Raw genomic sequence first — 14,491 nt, 5'->3', positions numbered from 1 at the left:
AAAACAAGCTGGAAGTTGGTAAAATAAAAATTTAATGTATTTTCATTATTTTATTAATTTTTTTCTTGAGTTCCCACTATATATTAAGCATTGTTATCTGGTGCATTATATATTTTACCTTAATCCTTAAAGTAATTTAGAGTTATATAATGGACTAATATTCAACTCTAAAAATGATCTCATAGAAAAATATTTAATAAAATGGAAATATATTTGTAGCATATAATTAATTGAAATATATTTTCAATAATAATAAATTGAACAATAAGTCATTCATTCATTTAATACATAATTATCTTGTACTAACTTCAAATTTAATACATAATTATCTTGTACTAACTTACATGCCAGGTGTTTGCTTTTGCTAGAACAAATGCAAAATAATAAGAGCAAAGATGCCTAGTCTCACTGGGCTAACATAGTGAACAAATAAATAATTACAAGGGATCGAGAGCTGAGTGTGTGTGTGTGTGTGTGTGTGTGTGTGTTTGCCTGAGTTAGTATACATACATGTATTTCTTTGTTGTGTTAGCTGAGAGGGCCTAAGTTATGACACCACAGTAGCAACAAGGACCCTTAAAACCCATATCTTGGTTTCTTCACTTTCCAATACAAGAAACCAGAGTTCCTTAGAGAAATGGCTGATTCTAGGACTGGGGCAAGAAACAGGCAAGTTCAGCCTGGAGCATCTCAAAATGCCAGAAAGTAAGGGTGCTATGTTAAAGGGGCATGAGAGATAACTGAAAGAATTTCCAATAGCCAAAACAAAATAAAAGTAATTTTGGATTACAACTCAAAGTATAAAATAAATATCCAGACAAAATATATCCAGACAAAACTACAATTCAAAAAGATACATGCACTGCTATATTCATTGCAGCACTATTCACAAATCCATACTGATAATAAATAAATGACTGAAAAAATGAATAGCTGGAATAGGAAAGAAAAATCTCCTATGGAGAAGAATTCCAAATAATTTATATAAATACTCTATTCCTAAACTGTGAGCCCTGCATAGTGACTTCCTTCCAAAGAGCACAGGATGGAGAGCAGGTGGGGATAACTTTACATTAGAGGGAATCTGAAAAACCCTATACCAGCCAGATGACTAAGGCCAATGTTTAAAATCATGATAGTGTTGACAGTATATACTTTTGGTATGATGTGATGAAAATGGCACTTCGTGAGCTTTTTCCCTCAAATCCACACCCAAATCTAATCATAAGAAAAATACTGGAAAAACTCCAATAGAAGGGCATCCTACAAAGTAGCTGAAGAGTACACCTCAATCTTTAAGCTCAACAAACACAAGGAAAGTCTGAGAAACCTTCACAGCCAAGAGGAGTCTAAGGAAACATGACAACAAAAGGTAATATACTATCCTGGATGGGATCTCAGAACAGAGAAAGAATACTAGCTGAAGAGTAAGAAAATCTGAATTAACTATGAACTTCAGTTAATAATAATGTACCAGAATTGGTTTATTAATGGTGATCAGCCTCTCCTACCAATGAATGATGTTGCTAATGGATAGAACCAGATGTGAAATAAGAAACTCCCTGGACTAGCTTCTTAATTTTTTTCAAAATTTAAAACTCTCCTTCACTGTTGGTGGGAATGTAAATGGGTACAACCACTATAGAAAACAGTATGGAAGTTCTTCAGAAAATTAAATATTGACCCAGCAATCCCACCCCTGGGCGTATATCCAGACAAAACTACAATTCAAAAAGATATAGGCTATATTTTTGCAGCACTATTCACAATAGCCAAGACATGGAAACAACCTAAATGTCCATCCACAGATGAATGAATTAAGGAGATATGGTACACATACACAATGGTATACTAATGAGCATAAAAAAAAAAAAGAGCAAAATAATGGCATTTGCAGCAACAGGGATGCAACTAGAGATTCTCATGCCATGTGAAGTAATTTAGAAAGAGAAAGTCTAGTGAATGACATCACTTAGGTGTGAAACCTAAAATATGGCAAAAAAGGAGTCTATCTTCAAAGCAGAAATAGACTCATGGACACAGAGAAATGACTGGTTGCTTCCAAGGTGGTAGAGAGGAGGAAGAGGGATGGACTGGGAGCTTGGGGTTCGTAGATGCAAACCATTGCATTTAGAATAGATAAGCAAGGAGGTCTTACTGAATAGCACAGGGAACTGCACCCCGTCTCTTGGGAAAGACGATGATGGAAGATAATATGAGAAAAAGAATGTATATACATGTGTGACTAGGTCACTCTGCTGTATAGCAGAAATTGATACAAAATTGTAATCAGCCATATTCTAATTAAAAAAAAAAAAACTACTCTAAAAAGTAAAATTTAGGGAGTTCCCACTGTGGCTCTGCAGGCTAAGAATCCGACTAGTATCTGAGAATTTGGGTTCGACCCCTGTGCCTTGCTTAGTGGGTTAAGGATCTGTCATTGCCGTTGGTGTAGGCCAGCAGCTACCGCTCTGACTTGACCCTTAGCCTGGGAACTTCCACATGCCACAGATGCGGCCCTAAAAAGCAAAAAATCAATCAATCACTCAATCAAAATAAAAAAATAAAGTGTATATAAAATGCAACAAAAAGGACTGCTTAATTTATTTCATCATAAAATTATTAAATTGATACATTTTGATCAATTTTTGATTATATAATTAGTATGTGGAAAACATTTACTACATGTCACGTTAATCAATGTTTGTTAATATTTCATTTAACCCATTTATGCCAAAGAGGAAACCAAGGGTTAGACTGGTACTTTGGTGTTGTTTAAAGTGATATCCTTGGGAACCTGAGAGTCTCCCAAATATATGGAGACACATCTGCACAATGAGAGTTTTTAATTCTGTTGGATTATCTAGATGACAACAGTGATTATGACTGCTGCACGTAATTGAACCAAGTGATTACCTAAGTGAAAATGTTGAACATGGAATGTGCTTAATGTGCATCTGACTTCTTTCGGGTTGACTGGTCCACATTTTAGTGCAAGAATATTTGGTCTACATAATATAGTTACTGGTTGAATTATTTTTATTTGTGCAGATATGGTTTTTTGCATGTTAATTTTCCATTTAAAGAAATTCAACATTAAGCTTTTTTTTTAAATCACATAATGGAGACATAGATTTGCCTTCATGAGAAGGACATCTTAATTTTTCCAAACAAAGGTCAAATGAGGTCATGGCACACTGTGCACATGCAGAGTTCATAGTCAAAAAGCCAATTAGTGGGATACTGAACCTTACGCTATGCAGAGACACTCAGGCAAAATCGAATGAAAGAAAGAACTTGCTGAACTCTTCTCATATTTGAGTCAAATTTAACAAGCAGATCTGATCTTTGTATAGCTCATTAGTAAGTACAGATGTAAATATGCAATAAAGAACAGTACATTTTAATTTTCCAGTATTTTACTTAGGGGCATGCATTAAACTATTTTGGTTCATCAGAATATTGCATCAGATTAAGAAGAACTTTTCGTTAAAAATGAAAAAAAAAAGGTGGCAGTGATAAATGAACACTCTAAATAATTGTGCATCACATTCAAAATCCAATAATTAAAAAATGACAAGTGGAAGACAAATTGCGAAAATGTATCTTTCTGCTAGTGAATCTAACACCCAGAATTTACTTTCAAAATGTAACATTTTCTACCATATCAAAGTAAGGACAATTTAATCAATCATGCAGCTTCGTTTGTATTTAATTTGTTAATTATTTTGGTTTTATGGCTTTTGTAAGAACCATAAGTATAAAAGTTTATACCATGTTTTATTTGTGAACATAACTGAAGTAATACAATATTATAATATAAAAATTTTAACTTGTTTTTCAAAGGTATTGGAACATAATTTACAGAGGCACTGAACTAATACTCCAGTTGAGGGGTTCTCAATTATAATTGGTAAATATCATGCCCTTACCTTGCTTTTTAAGAAATAACACTGCCTAATTGCAGAGAGATGAGAGCAATACATTCATCATTTTTATTTCAAAGTTGTTTGCCACCAACTCACATAAGACGGAGTCTAACCAGCAATGTAAAATGTTTACACTGTAAGTCCTTGTCAATGAGTACAACCTCAAACTCATTTTCAAGTCTTGAAAGTTCTACAGCAAAAAATAATATTAATGGGAAATTACCTTAAGAATATAGAATCCTGGAGTTCCCATTGTGGCTCAATGGGTTAAGAACCTGACATAGTGTCAGTGAGGGTGCCGGTTCAATCTCTGGTCTCACGCAGCTTGGCATTGCCTCAAGCTGCTGCATAGGTCACAAATGCAAATTCCAACATTGCTGTGGCTGCAGCATAGGCCTGCAGCTGCAGCTCCAATTCTACCCCTAGCCTGAGAACCTCCATATGTCACAGCTGCAAGTGAAAAAAGAAAAAACAACAAAAAAAAGAGTATACAATCTATCCATTCCTATACATCAGTGGCTCTGTCTTAGCTGCTTCCTAAAATCACCTCAGGAGTTCCCATCGTGGCGCAGTGGTTAACGAATCCGACTAGGAACCATGAGGTTGCGGGTTCGGTCCCTGCCCTTGCTCAGCGGGTTAAGGATCCGGCGTTGCAGTGAGCTGTGGTGTAGGTTGCAGACGCGGCTCGGATCCCGCGTTGCTGTGGCTCTGGCGTAGGCCGGTGGCTGCAGCTCCGATTCAACCCCTAGCCTGGGAACCTCCATGTGCCGCGGGAGCGGCCCAAGAAATGGCAACAACAACAACAACAAAAGACAAAATAAATAAATAAATAAAAATTAAAAAAAAAATAAAATAAAATCACCTCAGACACTGAAAACATACCGATGCCTGAATCCCACCTTGATTAATTGGTTTGATGTGGGACCCGATGTGGTTAATAAGTTCCCTTAAATGATTGCAGTGAACCAAAACTGAGAACTCCTGGAATACAAACTCTAAAGCAGTGCTTCTGATCCCCATCAGCACATTAGTGACACAGGGAGTGCTTTGAAAATAGTGACTCCATCCAACTAAAACAAAATATCGCAAAAACAATAATACTGATGCTGGGCCTCACCCTCAGTTTTCTGGTTTTATGGGTCTTGGGTGGGGCCCAATTTGCTTGTATTGTTTCAAAGCTCCCACAATCGATTCTAATGTAAAGTCAGGGCTGAGAAACATTGAGTTACGACAGGAGTACTTGGACCACGGTGTATAGACACCTGTAACAGAACACCTGGGCAAATTTGTCTGCTATATTTACCACAAGGATGCTCTTCACTGTATACCTCAGTGAAAGAAGTTTTTTCTGGTGTCAGAAGCAAGGAGAGTTATGCAACTCCTGAAGAAATGTGTTTGTTTTTATTGCCTGGCCACTCTGCACCACCATTTGATGCAAATTCAAGGCCAAGGCTTAACAAATATGGCACATACTTTGAGGACAAACTTCATGTCATTTTTATCTCCTATCCTATTTTGTTTTACCCCGTCCTCAAATTTCATTTGTTTTTCATTCATCACTAGCCTTCTTGTTTTGTTTTCTTTTTTTTTTTTATAAATCTTTAATTATTTCTGCAGCCTCATGAGACTGAAAAAATAAAGGAGAGGAGGAAAAGTGAGGGAGGAAGATAAATTCAAGGTTTTTTTAGTCGCGTATACTCAACTTTGTGTGCAGAAGCAAAAACGCATACATTCAGCATAGGTTTGCATTGGGGTGGACTCAGATTTTCCTGACTGGTTTCACAGAATGGTCCATTTTACTTATTTATTTATTTTTGCTTTTTAGGGCCACACCTGCGGCATATGGAAGTTTCCAGGGGTCTAATTGGAGCTACACAACCGCCTACACAACGGCCGCAGCAACGCCAGACCCAAGATGCATCTGCGACCTACACCACAGCTCACAGCAACGCCGGATCTTAACCCACTGAGGAGGCCAGGGGTCGAACCCGAAATCTCATAGTTCCTAGTCAGATTTGTTTCCAGTGCACCACGACAGGAACTCCAGAATAGTCCATTTTAAATACTGGCAGGTAAGTAGCTTTGAAAAAGTTGAAATTTGAGTAAAATTTGTGTAATAATGTAAAATAATAGGATAAACTCGCCTCTCTAGCTGGTGTTACTAAACCTAATTTAGTTGAAATTTTAGATTACCCCCAAATGCATTCCTGGAATAGAAAACTTTTTTTTTTTTTAACAAATTAGATGTTTAAATTGTTATGTAGTGTATTTCATTAGGATAAACTTGACTGACTAGCTGGTGTTACTAAACCTAATTTAGCTGAAATTTTAGATTACCCCCAAATGCATTCCTGGAATAGAAAATTTTTTATTTATTTTTTAAACAAATTAGATGTTTAAATTGTTATGTAGTATATTTCCTTGCATAAATCCTGTCTTTAACTCTGTAGAAAAGTCTTCAATCTGTGGATTTATAATTTAGGAATATATAATTAAATACTGATCCTTAAATTAGAGGATGGCCTAACTAAATACATGAAGCATTGTATTGATTAATTAATTCATTATTCATTCAAACAAGATTTCTTGGGCAGCTTACTACTGACCTACTCTGTATCAGGCTCTCTGCTATGCAGCGCCAACCTAGTGATGAATGAAATAGTCTCTGTTTTCATATCACACTCCAGATGGGAATCAGACTTAAATGAACATAAATTAAACATATTTATTTCCAACTAATGAAAAAATGTTATGGGGAGAAATGCATAGTATAATGAAAGACTAAAGCAATGTCAGCTGTAGGGATGGAATTGGAATTTAATATATTCTGGTAATTCAGAAGGTTCTCTTGTGAAAAAATTTGGATCAATGTCTAAAGGAGGATGAAAAATTCTCCAGTGAGCAATGTGTATGTGTTGGCATGGGTGAGGGGAGTTGGGAAAGTTCTTTACGTAGATGGGATAGCATATACGAAAGTCAATAATAGAGTCAAAATTCCTCTCTCTATATATGTGTACTCATACGTTTACTTATATAGAGCTCCAATCAATCCAATAGGCATTCCATTAAAATTTTTTTCTACTAATTTGCAGAAAGACAAAACAGCATCTTTCAAAATAGGCATACAATAAGTTAGGAGAATATCTGAACATTTTCAGGTGTGGGATTCCTGAAAGAGGAGAAAAATAAGGCAAGATAAGGATGTTTTGTGGTTCCTAATTCTTCATCCCGATGTTCCACCTCCATGCCTAGTCACTTGAAGATGATGCTGCAAGTAAAGCATAGATGCATTTTTGTAAAAGTCCCTCACTCTAAATTAGATTCTCTAAGCCTCCAGAACAATCCAAGGAGAGCATGATGGTAGAGTGAGTCAAGAGTCTCTACTGTCATATTCCTCTCACTGATTTTGATCTAACTATGGATAACTTGTGGACAGGATGAGGTTATGGATTCTTACATACCTGTACAGGCCGGATTGTTCCTATGAGCTCCACAAAAATCTGACTTCCTGCATTCCTTTTTGTTTGTTTGTTTTTTGACCACACCCGTGGCATATGGAAGATCCCAGGCCAGGGATTGAATTCAGGTGAACCTACACCACAGCTGCAGCAATGCCAGATCCTTAACCCACTGCACCTGGACTAGGGATCAAACCTGTGCAACCACAGAGACAATGCTGGATCCTTAAACCAATGTGCCACAGCAGGAACTCTTTCTACATTCTTTACTGGGATGGCTCACAGGCAACTCAGACTTCAATCTAAAGCAACTGTTGACCTGTTTCTATAAGGTTGCCCATCCTTCAGTGTCTCACACCTCAATACATGTATCCCTGGTACAATGGTGCTCATACCAATGACATGACAGTCATCTCTGACAGGTTTACCCAACTCTAGTCCACCACTCAGCCTTGTCAGTTATAACTCCTAAACATAGCACAGTCCACTGAGCACAGACTCAGTGGAAATTACATTGCAACTACTCTAACCTAACTTCCATCGTCTCTCATGTGGACTATTGCAATGACTTTCTAATTGATTTCTTCATGTTCATTTGTATGCCTTTCTAATCTAATCTATTCCCACCAAATAGTAAGCTGTTTTTTAATGTAGTTTTGATCATGTTGGTTCCATGCTTAAAACCTTTAACTGACTTTTGCATTCATCTTTGGGGAAGATTTTTAAGTAGTTCACATTGCCTACATATCTGAACTTTGCCCGCACTTGCAGCCTCATCTGCCCTTCAACATTTCTCTCTTCCCTCTTGCTCAAGGCCTGTCATTTGCATTAGCCACAAGCCCTCTCTCATCTAAGTGTCTTCACCCAGACAGATTCCCATGCCCAGAATGCTCCTTATCCTGCTCTTTACCTGATCATCAGGTTAATTCCTAGTTAAGCTTCAGGCTATGGCTTAAAGTTTACTTAGGGAGCCTTTTCTTCACCTTGTAATTAAAATTAAGGTCTCATCTGTTTATAGTCTCTTCATAACCTATGTTTTATCTACCTATGTTTTATCTATAGCTATATCTCAATGTATAAGTACATATTTTTGTGTGTGCAATTGCTTGTTTAATATTTACCACTCTCACTAGAATATAAGCTCTGTGAAGACATGAGACAGAGTCAAGTTCAGAAGATAAGTTTTAAAATTGGGCAGGTTCTGAGCCAAGGACTGGTCTTTCACACTGGGCTAAGGGATTTGGATTTTATCTTGGAGGAAATGGAGAACTACTGACAAAGTTTAAGCGAGGCGGTGTCTTGTTCCGAAGCTGATTCAGCCAAGTCTTTATGGTCCCCAGTGGAGTTTGAATGACATAAGAGCAATATCAGAGGCTAGGGGATTAGGTAAGATATTACTGAAATGATTCAAGTTGGAATGTTGAAGGGCAGACTAAGGCATGGTGATGTTAACACAGGAAGCATATTTAATAAATTATAGTGAAGTGTCAATCAATCAATTGTTGGGCTCCCTGGGAAGCAGACTCTGAGGGGAGATTGGCGTTCATTGTGTTTATTATGAGTGCTCTTGGGATCAACATCTGAGGAAAAGAAGAGAAGGAAGGTAATTGGAAATAGGAAGTCAAGTTGTAGCCCAGACTCAGTGGGCATCTAAGCTAACCCCGCAGTGAGCTCTAGGGTTGGGATGGTGCCTTAGAGTTAATGCCTAGTTGGGGCTAGCGGGCTCCACGTTTACACTCTTATATTGATCAGTCATTCACTGGATATAGGCTCTACCTATGACTGGGGAATGATTTGCGTGAAATGTCTATTTTCAGGCAATACCTGCAGGTGGATGACAAGTGAGATGGGAAGGGGCATTTGAATGAATAGGAACCCCGCAGGTTCCTATTGATGGAGAGACTGGGAAAAACGAAGAAACCAGGGCAGTAAACAGAGAGAGGCCTGAGCTTAAGATAAAAGACTAGGAACTTGTAGTCCGAAAAAAAAAAAAAAAAACTTACGGTCATGGGTAAGGCTCCCTAGAGAGCATGAGCAAGAAGAAATGGGTATTAAGATATGTATGGAAGCCTGGAACAATCAGACAAAGCAAACCTGGATCAAGACTCTTAAAGAAAAAAAGGACTGAGAAGGAGCAGGTTGAGAAGTAATAAGCTGGATAATGTAGTAATAGTGAAAGAGACAAACAAGCCAGCCTTTCCTGGGTGCTTGCTCAAAGCCAGGTACTCTGCACCTATTCCATAAATTTAATCTTTGAAGAAGCTGCATGAGATTGGTATCATTATTATCCAACTTTTGTTGAATAGGTGATTTTAAGAGGTTCAAAACATGCCCAAATTTGATGGCTAAGGCATCCAGCCAAGACTGAAACAAGCCTCTCTTCAAAAGTATGTACTGTTTCCTGCCTCCATGAGAAAACGGAGGTTTACTCTGACCTTTACAGAAAGGACTATTAAGCGAGGATTTGGAAATGTTCTTTGGAGAGGGTTGTTAGGATGTCTTGGAATTCTGTCACAGTTTCAGTGAGTGGAAAATGTGAATGTGGACCAAAAGGTATATATGAATACACACCAGGGAACACAGACCTGGCAAGAAGGAATTTTACTACGGAAGAGAATTGAGTGTGTTTGTATTCTAAAGGGAAATTCAAAGAGAAGAAGAGGGTGTGGGTACAATCAAGGAAGGGAATGATCCACAGACCAAGGGCCCTCCTGGGACGTAGGAGGGGAGAGTCGAAGAAAAGTTGGAGAGGAAAACATTATCTCCCCTTAACTGTCAAAGAGAGAAAGTAAAAAGTGGTGTTGACAATTGGCTTTGACTGTGAGGAGCAAAGACAAAAATCTCTTGCATTATTTGTTTATCGGATTATTCTTCTATTCAGGATGTGCCTCCCTATTCTAAGGAAATATAGGTCCTTACTTGTGTTTATCTGTAATACAGACCAGATGTTCTATCTGGTGAAAAATCAGAGAGTTGGAAGTTGGAGACTTCCAGGAAAAAAAATAAAGATAGGAGTAAAAATTAGGTAGAATGAGGAAGAGGAAATACAAGGAATAAGTCAGAGCAGTGTCGGCAAATCCCTTCAGGGTGGGAATGGTTAAACTTGCGTCTCAGTAATCTTGAACAAAGAGCTGAAGAAACCCTTCACCCTGAGCTGGTGTTAGGAAACTGTGAACTACACAGAAGTCATCTGTTTCCTCAATGATTCACATTCCTTTGAGAGGGAGTTCTCCTTTGGTTTAGGATGATACTAAGAAATCAACAAAGCAACAAGGATAGATAGATAGATAGATAGACAGACAGACTACCCTTCTTAAAAACTTCATAGCTTTCACATTTTCTAATTGAATTAATGGGTTCTTTAAATCTGGATGGTATTGTATCATCCATTATCTCCTGGTCTGTCGTTGACCAAAATGAAGAACATTTGAAAGCAATAATGCCTCCTACCTGGAGTATGCTTGGCATGCTTGCTTTTGAGTAGTATTCATCTTTGACATGGATTCCTTGCAGTAGAATGTGAAAGAAAAAGTGGAAAAGTCCACATTTCCTAAATTAAGCCTATTCTGCACCCCAAGTCTGGGTAATGGTAGAAAGGATACCATTAAGGTTTAAAAACTTGACTCTTGGATTTTGAAACAACTTGACCCTTGGATTCTGAAACAGTCTCAACTGAATTTCGCTTGCTATGGAAATTCGAAAAACCGCTAAAGAGGGTTGCATTAAACTTCGAGTTTAGTCCCACTCACACAAAAATTTTTAAAAATCATCCCTCCCACCTGTTTTTGAGTTAGACTAGAAAGAGGAGTTAAGTTAGAGACCACGTCTATTCCTCGGTCAATTACTACATAGTAAGTCTAGCCAAGTGCTCTGAAGACCTCACATTCCACATCAACAAATGAGGGACTTAATTTCCACCTGATGACTTTGAAGGTGCCTCCCGCTGCTAATACATTTTCTATTATCTGGACTTCAGTAGCTGCACATATAATCCACTTTCATATTGTTACCTAATATGGAATATATATTTTTGGCTTTGATAAATGTCATCTAGTCCAAGATGCCATTGAAGAAACATCTAATGAAAGCCATATGCTGAACATTATTTCACCAGAGAGAAAAGTGTTACTCAACAGATAATATGATAATTACTAGCACATTCAATTATAAGGAGTGTTTCTCCTTGTTCTTGCTTTCTGTATTTTTGGAATAAATGTGAAATCTGAATATTGTGCTTAAGACTCTTCCTTTTATAATGTATCCGTGATTTTAGTAGAAGTCTTGAAAATAATACCTAAACATTTTTCTGTATTCAGAAGTCTTTACGGAAACCAGAATTCAGTAACCATATAAATGAAAGGTGGCTTATATTCAAAGAAAATAATAGAACATCTAAAGTCCAAAGTGTTTTTTAATCGCTCTCCAAAAAACTGATATGGTTTTGGTGCTATCTTCGGTGGTGGCCTAATACATGTATTTATACTTTTATATCAGAGTGATTTTTAGACAGGAAGTTTTCAACTCTGTAATTAGCAATCCACAATGCAAGCTTTGACTCTTAATTACAGCATTGCTAAGACGAAAATAATATGAGAAGCATTAACACTGAATGCAGTATTTCTTGACACACCTCTGGCTACCTTCTTATTGGCTGGGAAACAATTACATGACTACATAATCATCCATACAGAATTGAATGTATACACAGCATGCATTTACAACAAGTACTTCTAGTTAGGCCAAGTTCAGTCACTTCTGCTGATCTGGACTAAAACGTTATGGACAGTAACAGTGGAGAAACACATCAGAGATCGCTCTAGACTCACGGGGGCCTCCACGTTCTGCCTGGTGAGCAGCTTCCACTGCAGATTGGATCCCTCTTTAAAGCAAAAGTGATGGCGTTTTATCCACTGCAAATCGCCGGCCTGGTTCTTGGCTTCCTGGGCATGGTCGGGACTCTGGCTACCACTCTTCTGCCTCAGTGGCGAGTATCAGCTTTTATTGGCAGCAACATTATTGTCTTTGAAAGGATCTGGGAAGGGCTCTGGATGAACTGCGTCCGACAAGCCAAGGTCAGGTTGCAGTGCAAGTTCTACAGTTCCCTGCTGGCTCTGTCCCCTGCCCTGGAAGCAGCCCGGGCCCTCATGTGTGTGGCTGTTGCTCTGTCTTTGATTGCTCTGATTATTGGCATTTGTGGCATGAAGAAGATTCAGTGCACAGGTTCTAATGAGAGGGCCAAAGCCTACCTTCTGGGGACTTCTGGGGTTCTCTTCATCCTAACGGGCATCTTCGTTCTGATTCCAGTGTGCTGGACAGCCAATATCATCATCAGGGATTTCTACAACCCAGCCATCCATGTAGGTCAGAAACGAGAGCTGGGAGTAGCGCTTTTCCTTGGCTGGGCAAGTGTTGCTGTCCTCTTCATCGCAGGAGGTCTGCTCTGTGGGTTCTGCTGTTGCAACAGAAAGAAGCAAAGGGACGGATATCCAGCCCCGGGGCCTAGCATGCCACGCACAGATGAGAGACGTCGGAACATGGCAAGGCAGAGTGAGACCCCCACCAGTTACGTCTGATATCTACTCTTGGCTCAAACTGTAGATAGTGAACAATGTGTCTTAAAGAGTCGTGTCAGAAACTGTAAGTGCAAGGACATCAGGCGGGAGAACTTGCTTTATGACTGTTTTAAATTGAGATGAAAAGTTCAGAGGCCGTATGAGTGGTAGTCACCTATGCTAGGAATAGAAATGACTTACTTTGGATAGTCTGACCTCATGTGTGTTAAATGCGTTTACTATGATTGGATTCAAACAATCCCCATTCTAATTTGTGTGGTCTAAAATCAAGTATATCTGTGATCCTCAGTGTAATGATAGACTGCTCTTTTTTCCCAATCATATATTACCTGTTAAGAAATCCAAATTCTTTTGCAATTGATCACCCATAGCAATAAAACATATTCTAAAACGTAAGTTATTTGTTCCAAATTATTTCCTATACTAACATAGTAACAACTAAAATGGTGACTTCTTTCTTTTTTTAAACAATTAAGCTGTAAAATAATAGACATCAAATAACAATGTTTAATTGAATTTATCAAAATGTGGAAATGCTTGTTTTTGCTTTATTTTAATGGCTGCACCCACGGAATTCCTGGGCCAGATTCTTAACCCACTGCGCCATAGTGGGAACTCCTGGAAATGCTTGCTCAATAAAACCATTTGTTACTCCTTTAGGAAATTCAAATATACTAGAAATTACATACTTTTAAGGAGAAAGGAGCTCTGGGTTTCGTTAGGACATTTAAGAAGATGGTTTTAAAGCATCTACAGTTAAACTTGCTTTGAATTATACATGCAATGGAAAATACTTTATAATTGAAAAATAATATTCTTCCCTAGCCTATGCTGTACCATCTATAAGCAAACAGCGTTATCTATCTTGGTAAGACACATCAATAGAAGACTATGAGCCCTCAATCCTCATGAAGAGGAAACGCAGTCCTGATTAGGGAATTAAGGTCTGGGTGTTGAAGGGGATGGTTTCTGTTCCTTGTTTTATTCTTTAGTCATTCACAGGTCTACACATGTCATGTAAAATGAAGACTCCAGGTTATGATTCAAGGAATTAGTCAGATCTAAATAAGTCCTCCTTTTTCATTCTCTAATCGAAAGACAGGTATAGCTAAGACATTTTGTTTTGCTTGAAGTAAACGCATTATATTCTCAGTTCGTTACTTCCCATGTATCTTATGTGCTATATTTAACATGCCAATATCAGGTTAAAAGAACGTGTCAGGGAGAAGGGTAAACAAGTGTTCTGGGGACAAGACCACTCCTATGATGCTTCTGAATATCTCTAATACTTGTGAACCAATCAACGCTTAAATATTCAATTTTAACTCTTCAAATATTTTCTGTATTTTATAATACAAATACATTTCATTTATAACATATAATTGCAATGAAAAAGTTAAATTTGTTTACCAAGTATTTATTTTACCTCTACACGTATTGAAATGAAATAATAAAATAGTTACATATTTTTGATGATCTTGGTATAATTCCCTGTGGGGTCAATTTGAGAATGCATTTCTGCCCTCAAAAG

The 14,491-nt window shown here is 37.9% G+C and overlaps 1 protein-coding gene across 1 annotated transcript; it reads left to right on the top strand.

Annotated features, from left to right (window-relative positions):
* The first annotated feature begins 12,107 nt into the window (after positions 1-12,107).
* On the top strand, positions 12,108-13,345 carry CLDN17 (claudin 17). The gene has a single exon (XM_047756345.1). It carries the CDS (start codon positions 12,283-12,285, stop codon positions 12,958-12,960), a length of 678 nt encoding a protein of 225 aa, XP_047612301.1. The 5' UTR covers positions 12,108-12,282; the 3' UTR covers positions 12,961-13,345.
* Positions 13,346-14,491: the final 1,146 nt, after the last annotated feature.

The sequence above is a fragment of the Phacochoerus africanus genome, chromosome 1 (genome assembly GCF_016906955.1).
Source record: "Phacochoerus africanus isolate WHEZ1 chromosome 1, ROS_Pafr_v1, whole genome shotgun sequence".
Lineage (NCBI taxonomy): Eukaryota > Metazoa > Chordata > Mammalia > Artiodactyla > Suidae > Phacochoerus > Phacochoerus africanus.
This window is presented reverse-complemented; position numbering and strand designations above follow the sequence as displayed.

What these genes read in the sequence shown, in the direction of transcription:
- CLDN17 (XM_047756345.1), top strand. Translation starts at nt 12,283, where the DNA reads ATGGCGTTTTATCCACTGCAAATCGCCGGCCTGGTTCTTGGCTTCCTG.